This window comes from Bubalus kerabau, chromosome 3, assembly GCF_029407905.1.
Source record: "Bubalus kerabau isolate K-KA32 ecotype Philippines breed swamp buffalo chromosome 3, PCC_UOA_SB_1v2, whole genome shotgun sequence".
Lineage (NCBI taxonomy): Eukaryota > Metazoa > Chordata > Mammalia > Artiodactyla > Bovidae > Bubalus > Bubalus kerabau.
In genome coordinates, this window is record NC_073626.1 from 133,937,683 (window position 1) to 133,961,260 (window position 23,578).

The 23,578-nt window shown below is 38.6% G+C and overlaps 1 protein-coding gene across 9 annotated transcripts in view; it reads left to right on the forward strand.

Annotated features, from left to right (window-relative positions):
- MYO1B (myosin IB) overlaps window positions 1-20,539 on the forward strand; it is a 201,848-nt gene extending 181,309 nt beyond the window's left edge. For 7 of the 9 annotated variants that reach the window (XM_055572964.1, XM_055572965.1, XM_055572961.1 and 4 more), the window contains 8 exons: window positions 1,685-1,771; window positions 5,365-5,439; window positions 6,999-7,133; window positions 9,140-9,246; window positions 11,965-12,097; window positions 12,726-12,878; window positions 14,367-14,494; window positions 19,210-20,539. In XM_055572964.1, coding sequence (XP_055428939.1) covers window positions 1,685-1,771; window positions 5,365-5,439; window positions 6,999-7,133; window positions 9,140-9,246; window positions 11,965-12,097; window positions 12,726-12,878; window positions 14,367-14,494; window positions 19,210-19,333 — 942 coding nt within the window. In that variant the 3' untranslated portion in view covers window positions 19,334-20,539. The remainder of the gene's footprint in view (window positions 1-1,684; window positions 1,772-5,364; window positions 5,440-6,998; window positions 7,134-9,139; window positions 9,247-11,964; window positions 12,098-12,725; window positions 12,879-14,366; window positions 14,495-19,209) is intronic. The other 2 variants (XM_055572958.1, XM_055572959.1) reach the window with 1 other exon arrangement.
- The last annotated feature ends 3,039 nt before the right edge of the window (window positions 20,540-23,578 follow it).

The following is a 23,578-nucleotide window of genomic DNA, read 5'->3' on the forward strand; positions in this document are numbered from 1 at the left end:
CTAGCAGCGAGATTTAATAACCCTGGAGATGTTCATGCCAACAGAGCACATTAGGAAGCTAACTCTAAGCACGTGTAGGCAAAAAAAACACTCTAATTGCTTACTAATGAGGTACTAGCATAGCTGCTCTTTTTTAAAACTCTCAAATAATGTGCATGTTTAGTATGGGAGGAGTTTTTTATTTGTTTGTTTTTTACCCCCTTGATGTGTCCTGGCGGTTTTCTAAAGGTGTTTTAGTACGTGGCGGGGGCATGATGGGAATGTTTAATTAAAATTTGGGTTTTGATTGGTCCTTGTAACATTGATAATAGAAATGCCTTTAATGCATGCTTGGCAAAAATATTAATCCATGAATGAAATTGGTTTTTAGGCTCACCGTAGCTGCTATTGATTATTATAAGCAAAATATTATATGTGAAAAGAATGATCATCTGTGATTTAGCAGAAAGCTATGTTCATGCAAAACTAGCTGTAATTGCCCCTAAAGAATCCCAGGAATTTCGGCATCAGCTGTTTGTGTTCAGAAACAAAGGCCTCCTGAAATACTCTCACTAATCCCCAGGCAGAGTCGTGGGCTCTGTGAACATTTCACATACCCCAAGGGACGAGCATTTTAGATGCTTTCATTACTTAGAAAATCAAAGGTCATCTCTGCTAAAAATGTGAATCCCAGTTAGAAACTCAAATACCAACATAATCCTATGTTTTTAAGTCTACCTTGTCAGCGTTACAAACCCATGTTGTGAGAAAAATGAGAAAAGTCAACATTTGCCTGCATAAAGATCATAACTTGCCACAAGCTAACCAAAGTTGTTCGTTTGTGTTTGCCCCTGAACATCTGTGTGGAACCAGCTAGTTCCTTTTATAAACTGAGGGAACTGAATCAGAGGCAGAGGGTCTCTGGACGGTGGGATTTCTCCACTGAGTGAACTCATTTCCTGGTCTCAGTACCATGATGTCATGAAACATGAGTGCCTGTCTGTTTTCATCTTTTAAAACACGCCTCAGATTAATTTTTCCCTCAGTTTGATTTTTAAACCTATGAGTTTTCACTTTTTATCTTGCTTCTGTATATGTCACTGTTTGGGGCCCTAGCTAATATGAATTTTGATACATGCTACTTCTAATTTTCCAACTGCAGAATTTGGGTGGTTTTTTTTTTTTTTTTTTGGAAGTTCAGAGAATCAACCTTTATTCCTTCCAGTTTTCTAAATGGTTGTTCACAAGAGTTATGTTTTTATATGTTCAAGTGAATGGACTCGGAAATTCACTGTGTCTTTAGCCCCATGGACTGGCAGCAGAGAGGAGTCCACAGAAATTATTAGGTGCCACTTAGAGTTCTGAGGCTTTGATGAGGGAGGGAGTGAGAGAGTGTGGATGAGGATGTAAGAGGGAAAGAGAACAGGGGAGAGAAAAGGAACGGATTGGAAGGAAGGGGGCAGGCTGGGAGTGTTTCCCTCGGGTCCCACATGGATTGTCCTGCTTGGAGACAGAGTCTGAGTGCCCTGAAAGTACACCAGCCTGACACTGATGCTTTGGATTTAAATGATTGTGCACCATTTCTCTTTCATTCTGAAATCCTGATACATAAATTGGCTCTTCTGTTTGGTGGGGTGTCTTTTTCTGGTCATTTGTGCTATCTGCATTGGGCTGTCTCTTTTATTTACCATCTAAAACATTCTAGGCTCGAAGGGAATTGAAACGCTTGAAGGAGGAGGCTAGGCGTAAGCATGCAGTTGCTGTCATTTGGGCTTACTGGCTTGGACTGAAGGTACTTCCTCAACTTCTTTCTGTCCACGGTGACTCGATGTAGCCCTTCTAGCACCTACTAACCCTGACCAAATGATCAATTATGCTTGCTGAAGGTCTGCACAATCTTTTACAGTGGCACCTTGCCTAATTTGGTTTCCTTTAGAGAGCAAACCTATACACTAAAATTTTCTGATTTTATTGCAGGGTCTTTCTTTAAGTAATAGGTTTAAAGTAATAGCATATTATTTAACTATAGTAATGTAGCATATTTTATTCTTTGTTATGCAAATTCTTTTTAATGTCCTCTTCATGAGGATAAAGTGTTTTTTTTTCCCCATTTGTGATACAGAGTTATAGCAGTTGAGCTAAAAGCTGACCCACTGTCTGCAGTGACCAGCCTGGGGATATTGGGCTTTTGTTTCCCTTTATCCTTCTATTCTGTCCCATTGATGGCTCCTGGAGCAGAGCTTTCTTCAAACTGGCCATCAATCATTCTAACTGTTCAGCATAGAAACCAAAGGGTGTTGCATAAATGTACAGATTTTGACAAGACCAGCAGTGGATCATTCAGGTTAAAGAGAACTTTAGATTCAAATGCCTTTCATTTAAGGCAGGGTTTATTTCAAAGAGGTCCTTACTGCTTGAGGTAAGGATGCAGGGACCTGAATATGATTAGGCTCTGGAAAACCTTGAGAATGACCTTAGGCAATACAAGGATTTTGTCTTCCTAAGAGTCAATAAATCATCACTGTAGGGAGCTATTCATATTGTCATTGGGGGGATAATTAGGCCCCATTTTGATATTTGCTCTTCCTTCTTTTTACTTTAATACTGTAATAATTCACTTTTTTCTAAATATTTGAATATTATCCAGGAAACCATTAACTGAATCTGAACTGACTTAGCAGTATCCATAAACTCTGCTTTTAAGAGTGTATTTTTCCCTGAAAGTTTAGCCTATAACTTTGAGTAAATTAACTTTTATTATAATGAATATTCATCAAATTTTGAAGTAATTAAGAAGTAACTTAAATATGAATTTAAGATGTTCTATTTCAAGAATTGAACAAGTTCTAAAATGACTTTTTTAAAGTCAAAATTGAGGATTTTATTTCCCGTTTTATTCACATTCTAATTTGCATCTAATTTTAATAAAAGGAAAGAACAAACAGCATTGAGTCAGGAGTTTTAGTCTCTGTAATGCTCTGTACCAGCAACATCACATTTATCTTTGGTTTTCTGGATTTAACTAACTGCACATATGATTTTATATTTATTATAATACTTTCATATTAAGAGTGTGTGCTCGCATCATATAAACCAAATTCAGTTTGTAGGTGAATGCTATTTTAGTTAGTTAACTGGCCTTAGTATAGACATAACTGTCTTTTTTCCCCCAGTTTCCACAAAACAGGAGTATTTTAATGTGTTACCATAAAATTATTATAAGATTAAACTTCTTTGAAGTTTAAGAATGTAATAATTTTGTATTTTTATATTTTTTAAAAAAAGTTTTGTTGGTATGAACAGCAGTTTTGCCCTTTTAAAGGATTTGATTCTTGTGGAGTTATTACAAAGTGGACCCTTTTTAAGACCCCTGGGGCCCATGAAGGGAACCCATTCTGTGCACCATCTCGTCACCAGGCATCTTCTGTGTGTAGCTGTATTTCCGGAGAAAGGGCCTGTCCTGTATCACAAAGCATGTTGCATTGAGCTCAGTTGCAATGACATTCAAGTGTATATAAATGTACAGTCAAGTACATTTCTAAGGATATATTTTCATGAAACCTCACTTTAACTTCTCTGCTTTTGTACATTTTTATAATTTTAGGAGCCAGTTAATGAGTATCATTTTTCTTCCTGTTCCTTTTACCCTTGTAAGTTTAAGATTGAAGGGAATCCCCTAGTGGTGTAGATGTTGGGACTTAGCACTCTCTGCTGAGGGCCTGGGTTCAATCCCTGGTTGGGGAACTAATATCCCATAAGCCACATGATGAGGCCCCCCCCCAAAAAAAATTTTTTTTTAATTAAAAAAAAAAAAATAATGAAACATAAACTTAAAAAAAAATTTTTTTGAAATAGTTATAAACAACATGCTGCATACTAAGTTACTTCAGTAATGTCCTACTCTGTGTGACCCGGTGGACTGTAGCCCACCAGACTCCTCTGTCCATGGGATTCTCCAGGCAAGAATAGTGGAATGGATTGTCATTTCCTTCTCCAGGGTAATCTTCCTGACCCAGGGATTGAACCCATGTCCCTTATGTCTCCTGCGTTGGCAGGTGAGTTCTTTACCACCAGCACCACCTGGGAAGCCCCTATAACCAACTCCATGACTACAAGAGAAATGATCATTGGTAATGTGAGATATGAATTAAAAGAAGAACAGCCTACATGGTATATAAGAGAATTTTTAAACTTTAAAAGTCCATAGGTGTAGAGAATAAGTCTGGTACTCAAATGCCCAGAGGCACCAGGCGGGTCACATGGATGAAGGAAGTAACAGACGAAAGGCGCGGAAGGAACACAGGCCTCCAGCAGTTTGGAGCAAGCAGCTCTTTTCCAAAGGCTTCTCTGGTTCACTCAGTTCTTGCTGTGTGAGAATGGGGCTTCCTGTTGCTAGATCTTAGAGAATTGTAAGAGAAATCTGCAGTCTGAACTCCTATGTGAAAGTCTTAAGTTAAAGAGCATATAAAATATTTTTCAACAAATTGAATTTGGTTACTTGGTTGCTAGTTTATAGCCCCTAATACAGAAATATTTTGAACATGTGCTGTTAAACCCAGAAAGCTAAGCTATAAGAAAAACATAATGTCTAAATTATTCAAATAGGCAAATATTTTGCCAGATTCTAACTCTCCTATTTATAGCTGGATGATAAACATTTTAAATACTTTCCCCTCAATTATGAAACTTAACTACCTTTCATTCATTTGACAGACACCTCAGTTATTTTATTTGTTTGACATTAGCATACAAAGAAAATATGACGATATAGCAGAGAAGAAATAGTAAACTAAAACTAATACGATGTCTTAAGTGCTGTGATTAGTATTAGTAGAAAGTTTGGTGGGAGTAGGAGTGAGAGAAAAATTAATGTAATTAAGTGGAAGATAATGATCATTCAAAAGCTTCCTTTTACATTCGTATTTTTAGTCATATGCCCTCCTCAGTATGTAGTATTAAAGTCCTGTCTTCATATGCAAGTCTTTTGGAAACTGCCATATATTTCCTCAGGCATTTCTTGCCTTTTAAGAACAGTTTGAAGTGAAAATTACCTTATGTAATTTTTTCTGAAATGTATTTTGATTTTTGATAGATTTGCAGCTATGCCTGTACAGTGTTTCTCATCAGATCTTCAGGCTGTTTAAAAGCTAGTTAAGAGGATTTAAAACATCAACACATTCTGGTATTATCTTGCATCTCTTAATTTATTTTCCTCTGACTTAAAACCCACTGTCTCAATATGCTTCAGTTACTTTCCTGTATCCAGAAAGACACTTGTGAATTTACTTCTTCCACTTAATTTTTGATTTTAATAGAGGTGTGTCATCTTTATGGGCATCTGTTGGCCACACACTAACCTCTGTATTCTGCTGCTTCTTTTTAAAGGTACGCAGGGAGTACAGGAAATTCTTCAGAGCCAATGCTGGCAAGAAAATTTATGAATTTACACTTCAGAGAATTGTAAGTTTATATTTCATATGTGGCTAATTAGTATTATTGGGTTAACTAGTTCATAGCACCAACTCAGTAGTATGTGACGTATCTGGTAACAGTTAAATCCTAATTGTGACATTGACAGTTTAATATGACCTTTTTTTGTCATCATTCCTAAAGTTCAGGTAAATTGTGTCAGAAAGAGGCCCATTAAAGAATATTAATCAAATATTCTTTTTTTGACAGAGAGAACATACTTTGGGAAAAGTGAACCCAAGAAAGCCAGGTGTCTCAATTCAGGCTGCTATGACAAAAGTGCCATAGACTGTGTGGCTTAAACAGTAAATGTTCATTTCTCTGAACAGAAACGTTCATTTCTGCACAGCCTCCAGAGTGCTAGCACAATCTGGGTCTGATGAGGGCCTCTTCCTGGTCTCCTCACATGATAGAAAGAGATGCAAACTCTTTCCTGTCTCTTCTTATAAGGACACTAATCCCATCTTGGAAGTTCTGCCCTCGTGACCTCATCTCAACCTCATTACCTCCCAAGGCTCCATCCCCTAATACTGTCCCATTGAGGGTTAGGGTTTCAGCATAGGAATTTGAGGGGACTGTCAAGATCTTGCCCTGCTAAACTGCCATGAACCACTGCAGAGCAAGGTTGGCAAACAGACTCGTGGGTGGAGGGGTGTGGGAGAGCGAGGCTGTGCCCCTCTCCCAGGATAGATTCTAAAGTTCTCCGTTTTTCTGAGAATAGATGTAGTGCTGAAGAGTGCGAACTCTGGAGCCAGCTTGCTCCACCACTCACAGATTTGAAAACCTCATTTTGTCATCTGTAAAGTGGGGATAGTAATAAGTAAGGGTTCAGATGAAGTCACACTGTAAAGCTCCCACAGTGCCTGACCCATGGTCAGTGCTCTAGAGCAGTGCTGTCCAGTAGAACTTTATGTAGTGACAAAAATGTCCTGTATCTTTGTGGTTCAGTAGCGTAGTCACGGGGAGAAGGCAATGGCACCCCACTCCAGTACTGTTGCCTGGAAAATCCCATGGAGGGAGGAGCCTGGTAGGCTGCAGTCCATGGGGTCGCTAAGAGTCGGACATGACTGAGCGACTTCACTTCACTTTCCACTTTCATGCATTGGAGAAGGAAATGGCGACCCACTCCAGTGTTCTTGCCTGGAGAATCCCATGGATGGAGAAGCCTGGTAGGCTGCAGTCCATGGGGTTGCACAGAGTTGGACATGACTGAAGCGACTTAGCAGCAGCAGAGTAGTCACGAGCCATGGGTGGCTGCCTGTTAGACATTGTAGCTCTCTAGTGTTGACTGGTATTCCTATTGGTGATAATAATAAAATTAGTATTCACGTTGGTTACTTTTCTTTTTCCTTAACCATTTGGTGGAGCTCAGATTTCCCCAGCCACTGAGAATAGTAGAGTAGAGACTTTTCAGAGGAGTTACAAAGTTTTATGGACCAGAACTTGCTAAATTCCACTAAAGACTGGTTTCTTTGAGTCCGGTTTGTATTAGTGTTTTCTTTTTCTGGTGTATTTGACTTACCTGGTATTTTTTGTCAAACCCAACACAGGTGCAAAAATACTTCTTGGAAATGAAAAATAAGGTGCCTTCCTTATCTCCGATAGATAAGAATTGGCCATCAAGACCTTACCTGTTCTTGGATTCTACTCACAAGGAGCTAAAAAGGATTTTCCACTTGTGGAGGGTAAAAACCATCTTTTTATGCTTTTTCAAAGATGTCTTGCTATCTGTTTTGAGTGTTTGCAAAGGGTAACGTAAATGCAGGATTTTGAAGTAAGAAACATGCTTGGCTATCTGTGAGAATTCCCGGCGCCCTCAGTGCTCCTGTGATGTCTCCAGGACTGCATTGTCTTTCCCGTCCAGACTCGAGTTGCTTTCAAGTAGTCCAATTTTTTGTCTTCATCTGTATGTGAAGAAATACTACTGGAAGTAGAAATAATAAAATTCGAACATCTTCATGTGAATAGTAAAGTCTCACAAATTACATGAGTTTACTTTCTACATAGAACTACATAGACATACATGAGAACATACACGTTCTGATGGACTGGGGGGAAAAGCTCGAAAGTCACCCAAAAGACATTAAAGAGATTAAAATTTCCTTCCCCCTGGCTCTCTGAATGAAAGGGAAGCTGAAAATCTATTTGATTTGGCCTTATATTTTAGCTCACTTAATTTTACATGAGCACATAACATGTAATTTAGGTGGTGCTCAGCGTGGACTACGTGGGGTACTTGTATAGAGGTGGACTTTATTTCAGTAACTTAGTTGGTATATGGAATGGTACAATTATTTGTCATTTGGATAGAATGAAGTCTTAGGTTGAAGGGCTTATATTTAGTGAGTGAGCAATTGATGGATACATCTTCCAGGAAACTCTTTCCTGCTCAGTGCTGGGACTTGTTCTTAGCTGAATCATATATATATACAGAGAGACATTATCACTAATCAGTGTAATGATTGTTCCCAGCACAGCCTGTGAAATGGAATACTAAGTCCTGTTCTCCTACTTAGTGAGTCAGTTTGGCAAGATTTGCCATTATCTCAACGTTCACTTCCCTCTTTGAGTCTGATAGAGAAACTATTCCAGAAGTAATGATGGGAGGTTGTGAATACTAGGCATCTGCTCCGCCTCTCCTTCCCCCTGGCTCCTGAATTTTGCCCTTACCTCCCTTGGTTTGGGGGTGGAGAGAGAGAGGGATGCATTTATTCCAAGGGTGGGCAGTAATGCTGATGATCCTTTATATGATCATGTGGGTGATTCTCACCCATCTGTGAACTGGATTTCTTAGAAAGTTCATCTAAAGAAACTGATCCTGCTCCTCATGCCATCCCCTGTCTCCTTTCAGTACAATCTCAGAATCAGTGTGAAGGGGAGATTTCTCAGGTCCTATGTCCACATTCAGGCTTCCCTGGTGGCTCAGTGGTAAAGAATCTACCTGTCAATGCAGGAGACTCAGGTTCAATCCCTGGGGTGGGACGATCCCCTGGAGAAGGAAATGGCAACCCACTCCAGTATCCTTGCCTGGGAAATTCCATGGACAGAAAAGTCTGCCAGGTCCATGGAGTCACAAAAGAGTCTGACATGACTGAGCGACAGACAACAAGAAACAACAATGTCCACGTCATGAAATGGTAATGGAGGATTTAAAGCATTGCTTTTCAAACTATAGATCGTAACATATTTGTGAGTCATGAAATCAATTTAGTAGTATTACTATCAGCATTTTGAAATGAAAATAACAGGATACACAACATGTAGACAGGATAAGTGCTGTTTTGTAAAGCTTTTGTGTCAATTGTATATATGTGTGTGTATAAATATGCACGCTGGGCTGTGATGGACCATGTTTTTCTTTCTGTGAGTCTCTGAAAGAGTGTGGATGTCCAAGGGCTGACATAGTGGGAGGAAACGGTACTCCCAGGAGGGCCCAGGCCAGAGAAGTTCTTGTATGTTTTGAAGAAGCATCGCAAGTTCTGCAACACAAATAGTAGTTTTTATGACATTTTCCAAGACCAGCCTTTTAAAACTCAAGAAGGAAAAATTCTCTTGACCTTTTAATGAATATCTCATACACGTTTACTCTTATTTTTAACTGCTATTAAACTGGTTTAGCATATTTAAGGATGAGTAATGATTTACTTATATAAGTGATGTCTTTTTTTCTTCTTCTTTTCATATCTCACAGTGTAAAAAATACAGGGACCAATTCACAGACCAACAGAAACTTATCTATGAAGAGAAGCTAGAAGCCAGTGAACTCTTCAAAGACAAGAAGGCTTTATATCCATCTAGGTATTATGATTTTACTTTACCCATAAAAATCAATATTTTAAAAAAGTTTCTCAAATGTATTTGTAGGCATTTTCTAGTGGGATTTGATTTTAGTGACACACAGATTTTTAATTTCATGAATTATTTTGAGCTTGGCTGGATATGTTGTTCAGTGGCTCAGTTGTGTCCGATTCTTTGTGACCCGATGGACTGCAGCACACCAGGCTTCCCTGTCCTTCACTATCTCCCGGAGCTTGCTCAAACTCAAGTCCATTGAGTTGTGATGCCATCCAACCATCTCATCCTCTGTCATCCCCTCCTCCTGCCCCCAATCCCTCCCAGCATCAGAGTCTTTTCCAGTGAGTCAGCTCATCACACCAGGTGGCCAAAGTATTGGAGCTTCAGCTTTAACATCATTTCTTCCAGTGAATATTCAGCGTTGATTTCTTTTAAGATTGACTCTTTTAATCTCCTTGCAGTCCAAGGTACTCTGAAAAGTCTGAATATGAATGTAACACATTTGAGCAAGAGCTTTCATACTTAGCATACTTAGAGAAACAAGATCACATGTGTTGGTTTTACTCCCTTAGCATTATCCTGAACACTTCCTAAGTAATTAGAAGTTGTCATTTAAAATGAAAATTGTCTAGGCTAATAAGAGATTTACTTGGTAAATTCCTATTTGTTTTCCATTGGTTTCAAAGACTAGCTGGTTTCTGTTGACAATCTACTGTAATCACCATTCCAATCTTCCCACTTTAACAATTTGGGTCAGAATCTCCTTTGTAAAATAAATGAAGAATGAGCCAGTCTGTCACTTTCTAGCGTTGCCTGGACGGTGGCCTATATTGACCTTTGGTCAGCTAACTCATTGCCTCCGACTTCACTGGCCTCTGCAGTAATTTCAGTTCCTTTATTGTAGACATCAAGTACTCAGTAAAAGAAGGAAAACCAACTGCAAGTTTGCCAAGTGAAGTTCTTGATAAAAACTGCTTTATCTGAATGTTCTTACATCTCCCAAGGTCATCATTCCCGTCCCTCCCCCTGCCCCCACCCCAGAATTCCTATCCCTTTTGCATCTGGTATTTATAAAAAAAGTAAATTGTACAACTTCAAGCCAAATCTATAACAACTTCTAGCTTTTTCCAAAAAAAGTCTTAGAAATAAAATGCATTATATGCTAAGTATATTCACACGGACTGCATGTGGTATGTGTGCAGGTATGTTCTCTATGTCTACCTGTATTTGAAAGCTGTTCTTCTTAAAGGATTAAATGAAAGTAAGTTGCCAAACTCATTTGCTTTAGATATTTTAGTAGCACAGCTTACTTGGTTAGCTGATTTGGCTGCTTGAGGGGGCATACACTCCCCTCAGTCAAACACAGTGCCTAAAACCAATGGTATTCAAAGTGCCTGCTTTATAAAGCATATTCAAACAGGTAAACTGTCTGTATGCTTTCCTTTCCAACTTAATTCATTCAGCATTTTCTTTATGTATCTTTATTTTTTTTGTTTGGTTTTTTTTTCTATTTTTTTTATTTTTTTTAATTTTATTTTATTTTTAAAACTTTACATAATTGTATTAGTTTTGCCAAATATCAAAATGAATCTTTATGTATCTTTAAATTGTAGAGTAACCTTCTTAATTAACATTCCCTGTGGATGACTCCTTAGAAACTGGAAGGAGGGGAAAAAAAAAATTTTTGAAGAAACAAATTTCCAATACTATTAGCACTTTGTATTATTAAAAACAGAGTATGAACAACCACCCAAAAATGTTAATATCAAGCCAAGGCCTTTTGGGTAGTTTTACTAGTTTTCAGGGACGGTGGTGTGCTGAGCCTCCAGCATTAATTGAGGTGGAATCGTGTACGCGCCCACTCCTGTGTGAAGCGGCAGCTCTTAGGGGTGCCGGCCTTTCCTATCCTGGAGCTGTGAAACCCTGACCACCTACGTGGATTTTCTGCCCTGATCCTCCACCCACAATGCAAGCATTTTAAGTTGCATTTGCAAATTGCCAGAACTTTATAGCTCAAAGTGAAGCCGTGGTTTTTTCTTGGCGTCTTTGAAGACGTCACCCCACAAGTCTTTAGGAAAAGAAATCTTGATGTTGGGTGCATGATCGTGCCTCTTGCAAGAAGTAGTTTGTTATGGAAGAAAACTGCTCCGATTCTGAATGTTTACCTTGGCCACTTGTGTCCATTTAGGGGCATATCCTAAGAGGAGAGGCTGATTTTCCTTTCACACATGGCCAGCTTAGAGCCAGAGTTATATGGTAATGTTAAGTGCTCCAAAGTTTTCTTCTAAAGTGGTTGCTCTGGATCTGTTCTACCCCCTAGAAGGCCTGTCAATTTTCTTACTCTTTGTGAGAAAATGAAAATTTTCTTTGAAGCAGGAGATGATAATGATCTGTGCCCTCTTTATCATTGCTCTGTACTGTTTAAAGGCGTTAATGAATCCTGTGTAGGCAGCTGTTAACTTTATATTAACAGATTGGAAGAAATTGCCTCTTCCTTCCCATGAGACCATGCACCTGGGTCTTGACTGTCCTTCTTGGGACAGATTTCTGTCTTGGTTGTTCCATGTGATGAGATTTTTTTCAAAGTCTTACCAACCAAATGCCATGGTCACATCAAAAATGTAATGAAGTTTGAATTTCAGAATCAACCAACCCATTACCTTTTTCTAGTAGTACTTCCATCTGAAACCATTTCTAACGTGAGGAACTTTTTTCCTTCAGTGTTGGGCAGCCATTCCAAGGGCCTTACCTGGAAATCAACAAGAATCCCAAGTATAAGAAACTCAAAGATGCCATTGAAGAAAAGATTATCATTGCTGAGGTTGTGAACAAAATTAACCGTGCTAACGGGAAGGTAAGAATGCTAACCCTGGAGACCTGTAATGACAGTGTTTCAATTGGGACAGTTTTCTGAATGTTAAAATCTGCATTGCAGAAAGACAGAGAAAACAAGCACTGTTATCAAAAGGGAAAGGGGCGGGGAGGGATAAATTAAGAATATAGGGTTAACAGATACACACTACTTTATATAATATAGATAAACAGCAAATTCCTACTGTAAGAAACTATATTCAGTGTCTTGTAATAATCTATAATGGGAAAGAATCTGAAAAGAAATATGTACACAGAGTGTATGTATAACTGGATCACTTTGCTGTATGTTTGAAACTAACACATTATAAATCAGCTATACATCAAAAATTTTTTTGCATTTCATATTCTCTTCAGAGTTACTGTGAAGGAAGCTATTTTCTTTCGCCTTTAAGCTTAGGTGGAATTTTGCTCATTCTCTGAAATTTTTGCAAATTGAAATAGATTGTCTATGTTCTTTAGTGTGTTTTCAGTTTACATAGGTGTGCAGGCTGAAAAATACTATTATAAGATGTGCATTTCTACAAATAACTAATGCCTTAAACACATGGACAATTTGGGGATGTTTTTGATCTTTGGTTTTATATCCTTTTTTGTTTTGTTTCTCGTAGAGTACATCCCGTATTTTCCTCTTAACAAATAATAATCTGCTTCTTGCTGATCAAAAGTCTGGACAGATCAAGTCAGAGGTTCCCCTGGTGGATGTAACCAAAGTATCCATGAGCTCACAAAATGATGGCTTCTTTGCCATCCACCTCAAAGAGGTAAAGCTTCAACTATTGATTTGACTGAAAGATTTCTGCATTGGTCCAATCTCTCAGCCATTGATTTAAGATTTTCCACATGTGAATAATCCTGTTACTTGAAGTATATATATCCTTCTTACTGATCTGCAAAATTGGGCTATATTCACTCTTACATAAAATCTCAGGCTTTGTTTTTCAGTAACTAAATAAGATTAATGACTTTTATTGACTTGTTCACTTGAATTCTCATTTCATTGAGTAGCTTTTTGTTTACACCCAGTGTTATGTGCATTATTTTGAGATAATGCCTAGAAATATCAAGACATTTAAAATTATGCTTCCTTCTATTGTTTCTTGAATCTCCTAAATTGGTAAATGTCTTCTTGTCCATACTTAATTTGGGGATTTTTTAATTAAAGGATGCAACTATAGTAAAACGATGCCTAATAATTTTGACCTGAAGATTTTTTGATGTCAGCTTAACCAGGACCGCCTGGCTTGAATTGAGCAGTTAAAGTGTAGACTCTGGCATTGGTGCCATTAACTTTACAGTGACTTTGGCCAAGGTATTAAAACTTTAATATGCCTACCTAATTTTTCTCCTCTTAAAATAGGAAAAATATTAGTACCTACTTAATAGTGTTGTTATAAAGGTTGAATGGAACTATGTAAAGTGCTTAGCATAGTACATGTCACATAATAGTCACTGAATAAACAGATGTCAGTAAATATTAACATATATAGAGACATATACTCAGCTAATAGATAGTAGTCTATCTAACTGATTTTGAACTTAAAAAAAAACCCCATAAGCTTTGTTCAGCCTGTTTTCCCCACTGTGGATTTTAACCTAAGGGAGCATATTATTTCATCGGTGATTATGAACCTCGATTATATATTAAAATATGCTGGTGCACAGGCCGTTTCCCCAGTCCAACCAAATCAGAGTTTCTTGGAATGGGGCACAAGCACCCTATTTTCCAAAAGCTCCCCAGGTGAGCCCCTTGTGCAGCTGAGGTTGAGCCTCTGCCCTAGAATATTTGTTGCAAGCGTTGTTGCTGCTGTTCTTATTTTTTTAACCAAATCATGGAGGAGCTTTTAGAACAGTGCTTTCAGGATGAGTTGTAGGTTAGGCCAGTGAGTGCTCCAACCTGAGCAAGCAAACAGATCACACATGAGCCTTGCTGTGGAAGCATCTGCCATAATCCTTTGATCAGGCCTGACTCAGCATCTGCTTTTCCGACAAGCTCCCAGGTGGTGCTGGTGGTACTTCTGGTCCATCGACCAGCTCGGGGTGACAAGGGCTTAGGTGACCTTACTAAAGTGCTCTGAGCAAGTTGGAAGAAACGATGACTGCTCTTGTCATCATTGTTGATTCGGAAGACTTGACACCAGTAGCTGATGTTTTAAAGAGACTGTGAATGTGTTTTCAGCCAAACCTGTAAACACATACCTCCCGAGCTGTCTTTAATTACAATTAGCCTGACTTTTGGTTTGTTCTTTCAGGGCTGTGAAGCAGCTAGTAAGGGAGACTTTCTCTTCAGCAGTGATCACCTGATTGAAATGGCCACCAAGCTCTATCGGACGACTCTCAGCCAAACCAAACAAAAGCTCAATATTGAAATTTCTGATGAGTATGTTTATGAATTTTTTGAATATGTCTTTTCAGTTTCAGCTTTATTGTTTTAGTTGAGGGACCTGGTCTCATTCATTTTTACAGCTACTACTTATTGAGCCAAGTGTGTGTTCGACATGTGTTCTAGGTGATGGATGGGCCGCGAGTGACACTAACCAAGTATCCACGTTCACATGCCTGACATCCTAATAGAGGACACAGATATGCACAAATGAAATAATAAATAGGTGGCGTGACTTTGGTTAGTAATAAATGCTGGCAGAGGAAAGAAAAGCAGATTAAAGGTCAGAAGATGTTATTTTTGATAGGGAGACCAGGGAGGCCGCTTTGATGTGGTGGCATTTGAATTGAAACTGGAATGCAGGGAGAAGCCTTCCAGGAGAGGCAGCAGGTGCAGAGGCCCTGAAGCAGGAGTGGACATTGTTAGAGCAAAATAGGGAGTAGGGGAAGACCCTGGAGCAAGAGGCAGGGTCTGTGTAGAGCCTAGAGTTGAGATTTTACTGAGGATGATGGAAAGCCACTATAGGTTTTGAGCAAGAATGTGACATAATTAGATTTATGGTTCTCAAAGATCTCTCTGCCTGTGGTGTGGAGAATAACTGTAGGGAGGCAAGAGTGAAAGCAGAGGAAATAGGAGCTTCTCCGAGCTGTCGGGTAAGGATGACGAGGCTTAGGCAGGGGTGTGAGTGGGAAGCTGTGAGAAGTAGTCAGGTTCTGAATGTAATTTGAAGGAAAACAAGAGAACTTATTAACAGATTGGGTGTTAGGTTTCGGGCATGAGCCCAAAATGGTACCATTTACTGCAATAGTTGACACTGAAGAATGAGGGGTTTGGGGGTGGGGGAAGTCAAGAGTGCCATTTGGGAATGTGTTAGGTATTTGATATACCTTTTTCTACATACAAAGTAGAGTTATGAAATAAGCATTCTGGGTTGACAAGGGTTCACTAGTGTTAAGACTGCTATGAATCTGAAATCTGCTTTTTTGGCTTCACATTAGGGTTCTAGTTATAGAGACCTGTTATTTGCATACAGGTTAGAGCATCCCTCCCTTTATTAAATCTGTCAGTATGAGATCACTGGATTGAATTTTAGTTACTATATGGATTGATACTTAATTGATTACTTTTCAATAGATTGTTTATTGTCTGTATATATACTTTCTTGGACATGGAGTAAAATTTGCATCACCATATTGCATAGGAAATGATTTTATTTTCTAATTAAGATTTTGCCTGCCTGTTTTATTTCAACTCTTTTTAAAAGTTTCTCTAAAATAAGTTCATATCCATTCCTGTCCCTTTGTAAGCCACACCAGCTCTCCTTGATATACTAGGTTTGACAGAACCTTAGGTCCACTGTCTGTTCTCATTGTACACTAGGAATGGTATTTAGATGGGGATAGAGGGTGAGGGGTGGTAATTGACTTTTATGTATACCCTATATTGGAAATTGCAATTTAAACAAAATAACTTTCCTTGTTATCAAGTCCTTTCTCATAAAGACTTAGGAGAAAAGATATGGACCAGTTGGGTTCTCATCAATTAAAATGTTAACCTGTTAGGGTTGTTAGATCTTTAAACTCTTAGTTCAAATATTTTATAACTCAGGAAGCTGGGCTCCTGTTTTAGTGGGACTGGTCTTCCCACACCTCCTGGAAAGACTCTTTGTGTTCAGATGCAGAAGCTTCTTGGTATATGGATGAAGTAGCTTCACATGTGGTTTACTATGTTAATCAGATCAGATCAGTCGCTCAGTTGTGTCCGACTCTTTGCGAGCCCATGAATCGCAGCATGCCAGGCCTCCCTGTCCATAAGGCCATCTTTACAGAGAAAACCACACCAACATCCAGGCCACTAAGGATTGCTGCTTTTAGCGCTTCCCAGACTGGCATTCTGAGAACACTGCCTTGGCAGGATGTTAGTAGTGATGTGTTGTGAAGAGGTGAACTGTCCTTCACTACAGCGCTTCCCAGAGCTTCTGCAGCCTTATTGTGCATGGTGACTCTCCTGAGGCGCCCTGTGGGGGTGCAGCATGCTGTGTCAAGCACAGAACCCCAGCAGCAACTCTCACAGTTTGTCTTAGAGGCATTCGATCTCAGAACATGACTTCAGGTGAAAGGGACCCTGCTTGTCACAGAAGGGGTGGGGGTGATGTTCTAAGTTGTAAGTTTTCAATAAACATGCTTGTCTGAGCGAAGATTCAGTGTGGCCATGTGAAGAAAACAAACATTCGGTAGCATTATAAACTAGACCAGAACACCTTTCCTTCTCCTATTCCTAATTACTGGTCGGTCTCATAAAAAGAAAATAGCTGATGGCACCTTGCATAGCACCACAGTCCCTCCCTAGGCAGCCCAGGAATCCACATGGCAGAACAAGGCTCCCATGTAGCCTCTGCTTCATAACCTCTGGGAGCTCTTAAGCAGCTTTTTTGGTGAGCATTTTAAATTTATATACTTTTTTGGTGAGCATTTTAAATTTAAACAAAATTTTACAGAGTCATAGACAAGCATGCCCATGATGTCTTTTTGTGGACTATACAGACCAGTGTTGTAAACAGCATGCATTTCAGTGACCAAAACCTCCCTTAGTGCATCCTTTTTAGAAATAGAAGTAGATATTCCAACAAACCCAATCTCCATAATCATTGTAGATAAACTGGATGTCAGCTTACAGGAGGAAAGCCAAAGGCCTGCTTCCTCCTTAGAGCAGTTTTAACCAGCACGTGTAGACATGAGAATTAAATTCGTTGAAAGACTCGACTGCCTTGTGATCCCCAGTCCTTAAATTCCCAAACTATTCAATCTATAAATAGATTACATTTTAAGGATAACATTAAACAAGATCTATAGTTCTTCTAAAAATGAATCTGTAGTATTGAAAACTAAAGTGAATTTTTTTGTATTAAATACTTTAAATATATGTATATATGCATACATACATGTAATACACACATACATGTGTATCCTTTAAGTTATACAGTTGTTTTTCTGAATATTTTAAATGCAAACAACTAACCTGTGCTCAGTTTGCTGTGACATTCTGAGTGGTTTTGATGCTGTGAAATCTTGCATCTGACATGATTCTTTGCTGGAGGATGGTATGTCCTCACTGTGGGCTAGGCTTCAGTTTTCTCTTCTGTGAAAGACAGATAATAGTACCCTTACCTCATAGGACTGTTTTAAAGTTGAGTTAATGTGTGTAACTTAGTAAGAACAGTGTGGTGCGTGGTAAACACTCAGTAAGGTTTAGCTACTGTTATTTCTGGAGTGAATCATGGGCATGAATTGCGGACATGGAGACAGCTGGTGTATGCTTAAGTTGTTGGGAAAAGAACTTCCCTCTACATTTATTACACTACAGATTGTCTTTAAAAATTAAAATGTAAATATATTTGATCTTTTAAATGTATGTATTTGTGTTAAACTTGAAAGATTTTGTTTTTTCTCTGAGGCACATAGATTTAAGTATACATGCTAGAGAGAGATCGCAGGTGAATTTGGAACTAGAGCTGCTTTTTTAGTGCTTTCAAGTTGAAAAGAAACAGCCCATCTAAAGCTCAGATGTACCACCGATGAGTACAAGCTTACGTGTCACGTTTCACTCCAGTGCATAATGCTTGCGAAACATGGGCTCTTTAGACCTTGAAGCAGAGACTGACGTGTACAGAGCAGAGCTATCGTGGGTGCCAGTGAACATGTGACCTACCACATGCTTTTTAGACTGACTCATTTAATTATACACCAGTAACTCAGAAACAGTTCCCTGAGAAACACACTGAAAACATGGTAATGCTATACTGATTCTGATGGTAGAGAGAAAAGAGCTGGGAGAGCCTGGGTTCCAGTACAGCCATGCTGCCCGTATGCCTCCTCGGTGATGCCTCAGAGACCTCATTTCGTACATGCAGTGCCTGTTCCTCACAGCACCCAGCCCAGGGGGAAGCCAGTCATATGTCTCTTGTAGGAAGCTGTGACAAATAGTCTTGTGGGCAAATGCCTGACTGCTCTTGGTCTATGAAAGGAAAGATTGAACTAAAATACCGTTTCCCACAGTGTACTGCTTGTACCACTGGTAGGAGAAGAGTTGTCTTTAGGTGTACATGATAGATTTTTAAATTTTTATAATGACATACGTGTGTATGTGTATACATATACTTAAATGGATATTAAAAATATAACTGGCAGATCAGACTTATGATTTCATCATTTTTATTCTGTAGGTGATAGCTATTTTAAAACACAGTTATTTAGTGTATAGATATAAAAAAAGTAGTGTAGGAAGTGTGTAAATATCCAATATTTGGAAACCATAGTCTGGAGTGTCTCTGGACCTGTTCTCTGTATTTCTGTATTTCATTTTCTCAATTTTTTGATAATTTTACTATTTTTGCTATGCAGAAGTAGAGAAAAATAGGGAAAATAGCATGTTTTCTTTCTATTAATATTCCAAATGTGGATATTCATAGTCCTTCTTACTGTATAGGAGTATGATGAGCTAATGAACTTGGTTTACTTACGGCTAAATGGTGGCCGTTGGAAGCAAAAAGCAATGTAATGCCTGGTGGTATAATCCTCTGGGCTAGAAGGGCTGATGGAAAGGGGAATACTTGTCAAGGTAAATATCCATTAAAAAACAAAGGCTAGTGTTCATGTAATCATCAGCTGTTCTGTGTGTACTTTTCTTTAGTTTGTCTTATTATTTCCTCCTAGGTTCCTGGTGCAGTTCAGGCAGGACAAAGTGTGCGTGAAGTTTATTCAGGGCAACCAGAAAAACGGGAGTGTCCCAACGTGCAAGCGAAAAAACAACCGCCTCCTTGAAGTTGCTGTCCCTTAACTGGCGCCTCCTCTCTGCTTCCATGGACTCGTTTCTTTGTAACAGTGCAATTTGGTTTTGTTTTGTTTGGAGTTCATTGTATGTTGGGGAATTGCCAAAGGTTAATACTGTTAGAGTCCCTTGGCAAAATAAAAATATTTGACTAATCAATTCTTATTATTGGAATAGTTTTAACCCTAAAGTACACATGCTGCCCTGGGACGGAATTGTAGACGCTAACAGTATCTCTGCCATGTCATGTGTGTTCTTTGTTTAGTCATCATGTTAGATTTGTGTGCCCTAATGCAACATATTACTCATAAATCATTAATACATCTAAGTGTAGGAAACGGTCTTAAAAGATAGTGCATCCATTCGTCACCTATTTATTGAATGCCTACTCTGTGCTAGGCACTGTACTAGGCGATACAAAAACTTATTAGTAGGCTCCCCCTTTTTTTTTCCCTTAAGGCCATTGTGTTCTGGATGGTTTGTGCTGGCTTTACCAGAGCTAAGAGAGTTTGAAAATGCTGAGACGAGAACAGTTACTGGTGATAATGGACAGCGTTCATTAGGAACCCTGTAGGATGGTCTTTATCAATATATACTTCAAGAAGGGCTGGTCCTAGGAAGTAGAAATATATGACTGGGTAAAAATGCCTCTACATGTGGTTTCTCTTTGAAAAGAGAAAACTGACATTTGAACAGGACTTTAATTTGTTCACGTCTCTTATCATTGCTTTTAAAACAGTAGGAAAGAGTAATTCTTATTTTAGAAAAAGTAAAAGAAGCAGTCCAGCAAGGTTATATATTCCTTTTTCTGATAAGCATCATATATGATCCTAGATATGCTAATACCTGCAGAGTGTTGTTTTCATCCAGATTTGAGTATCTGTTTTAAACATCTAATAAAGGGAAGGGCTTAAAGCCTTTCAGATGGTGGTAAGCATTCTCTATGATATGCAGTAAACATCTGAGATCTTTTTTGAAAGTTTTATTTGTAATATACATTTTGTATGAGAGGTGATTAGTACAGGGTGCATATTTTAGTCAAGGATCAAAATGATGTGTGTTAATTTGCAGGACTATTTTTACCCCAAAATTTACAGTTAGGATTCATTTTGGAAATCACATTTTAAACTTTGGAATCAAAATTGTTTCTTATTTGGGAGGATAATGTATATACATTGGTATGTTAAATAATAAAGCTGTTCTAATTTGGTGCCATTCCTGGATCACAACTGTATTTTTGTATTTCAAGCTATTTTCTTAAGTTGTGTGTCAATGTATTATCGCATGGAAAGGCTTTACAATCCAAACATTACATGTTCTCTGTGTAATTGAATTTCACTTAACTTTTATAAACCAGAAGCAGTCATTTAAACTATTTTTCTGGGGATTTTCTTTTAACTTTTGTACTTAAAAAAGTTGTTGCTGTAAAAAAATCCTCAAAAGCCTTTGTGCTTATTGGTTCAAGTAGAAGATATAATTGCTTTCTTTTAGTCTTTTCCAACATGTATCTAAAGTGGTAGATTGATGATTCCTGAAATAGGTGAGTAGAAATTTGGAACTGAGAGGTGGGGTTTTTTTTTAATGCTTTAAAAAATATGTGATGCATTCCCATTGTTTGACATAAAAAGAAGTATGAAAAGACATATAACAGATTTTCTATCCCATCATTTGCTCAGTTCCTATGCCTTCCTGAAAAGTTAACTATAGTTTTCAGTTGGTTTTGCTTTACTTTGTTGTTAAGTTGCTAAGTCGTGTCCAGCTCTTTGCAACCCCATGGACTGCTGCACACCAGGCTCCTCTGTCCTCCACCATCTCCCGGAGTTTGCTCAGATTGCTGTCCATTGAGTCGGTGATGCTATCTATCTCTCACCCTTTGCTCCCCTCGTCTGCTTTTGCCTTCAGTCTTTCCCAATCTTTCTTTTACTTGACTTTATGCATATGCTTACAAGAGGAAATAAAAATAGAGATTCTTACCTTCCTCCTGCTTTAGTAGACAAAAGCTAATATGTTATAGGTATTGTTCTTTACTTTGCCTTTTTCAGTCTTCATTCTTTGTACCATTATAGTCTTCCGTTGTATGGATGCACTATATTTATCCAGTCCCCTGTTGATCATCGTTAGGTTGTTTCCTGAATGGAAGCTTTTAGGGCACAGCATTGTTGGCCAGACCAGCCTGTGCTGCTCACCCACGTCCTACCTAACTAGACATTACTGATAAGCCGTACTGTTACCTACTGTAGCAGGTGAGCATCCACGATTTGTGTGTCTTTGAAGTTCTGTCACTGTCCTGCAGTGGAGAATTAAAGTACAGGTGGCACTCCAGATTTCCTGTGTACCCTAGTAACACAGCCCTAACTTATTCCCAACCACCACTTGGTTGCCCGGCCCCTGGAGTGTCTTGTAGATGTTACGCTTGAAAAAAGTAAGCAGGCAGTGAGGACCAAACATCAGACCATGATATTGCCAAGTTTCCGCATTGTTGATGCAGTTACCCTTGACTTTGACATCCATCTACCACAGGCAAGAAAGGAACTTGGGGAAGTTACCGACTTAAAGGCTGGATACAGCTTTGTGATTTCATACTCGGAATAATAACTTGGACCCAATACTCAAATGGAAGACCTTCAGCTGCAGTTTGAGTGCCTTTGCTCGTACTCCAGGGGATACTGGGCCTGTCTGTAATGGCAAGGTACCAGGGCCAAGGGTTCTGAGACCTGGGCACATCCTTAGAATTGATTGGCTGAAATCTAAGAGAACAAATGGTTTTATTATCATGGCATTTCAAGTAATATGCTGAGTGAGAACTCTCAAGTTCATGTAATTGAGTATAATTATGATAATTACGGCATGGTTTAAAATTCTTTGAAGCTACATATAATAGAAAACAGCATTTGGTTTTTTTTTCTCTCTCTTTGTATGCTGTTTTTCGTGTATTAGGTAAGGTAGTTTAGGCCCTAAGATGTTCAAATAGCAAGCACTTTTTGAAATGGTGTAAGTTGCTGGTAAATTCCGTAATGGTCTATTCTTTTGCCAAAAGACATTGTAGTAGGAGCCTTTGTTTTTTAACTGGGCATTGTTTTTCCATTAATACTGCAGTACTCAAATTCATGAAAAGGAAGGGCAGTATTTTGCTCTTCTTTCCTCCTGGTGAGAAAAGCAGCTGTGAGTTTTCATTTTCCGTTTGAAGATTTAATGTTGAGGAGCTATGTTATTATTGGAGGGGCTCTTTCTTTGGATCTCATGTTAACAGTTCCATTCTCTGTGCTGTCATTCTCAGGGTTTGCCTAGCTGAACCATAGGAAGCCTCAGTCTTGATGAGCTGACACTTTATAGTCTCATCAGCTTGTATTCCAATAGCCACTTGGTAGAAAATTCATTCTTTTTCAGTTGTTTTCTTCCAAATCTTGAAGTTGTTTGCTTTGTTCTCTTAGGTTTGAAGATCATTTTCAAAATCTGGAGTTAATCACAGTAGAGCGTAAACCACAATCTCTTCCTCATTAACTTTTTTTTTTTTTTTTTTGCTGACATGGTGGCCAGATCCCACTGCTCAATTTCATAAAATTCAACAAAATTCTAACTTTGTAAGGAAAATAGTTTCAGCTTCTCAGTGTTTAAGGAGAAAACTGGGAACAGAATTTAATTCCGTATTCACCAAAAGGCCTGGCAATACTGAGAAAAGAAATAGATCAGCCAGTTACCTTTTCATTGCAGTTAGTTTTTTAATGTTTTTTTTTTTTAAGCCAGTTTTGAGATATGATTGACACTTAGTTTTAGGTGTGTGTGCATGCTCAGTCGCATCTGACTGCAGCCCCATGGACTATAGAGCCCGCCAGGCTCCTCTGTCCATGGGGTTCTCCAGGCGAGGATACTGGAGTGGGTTGCCATTTCCTCCTCCAGGTAGTTTTAGGTATACAACATCATGATTTGCTATATGTGTTATTGTGAAATTATCACAGTAAGTTTAGTTAACATTCATCACCTCTCAATTCTTGTGATGAGGACTTTTAAGAATATTCTCTTAAGTCATTTCACTCCAACTTCTTCTTTTTTTTTTTTTTTTTTGCTTTTCTTTCTCGCACCAATTAATGAATCTGGCATATTCTCTTTAAAAATATTTTTTTTAATGATATACACATCAGAAATATATACAAACCAGAAATGGACCTTTCCAAGAATTTTTTACCAAGTGAACACGTCCATATAACTAGCACCCAAGAAAGAAGCACCCCAAAGATAGCACCCAGAAACTTCCTG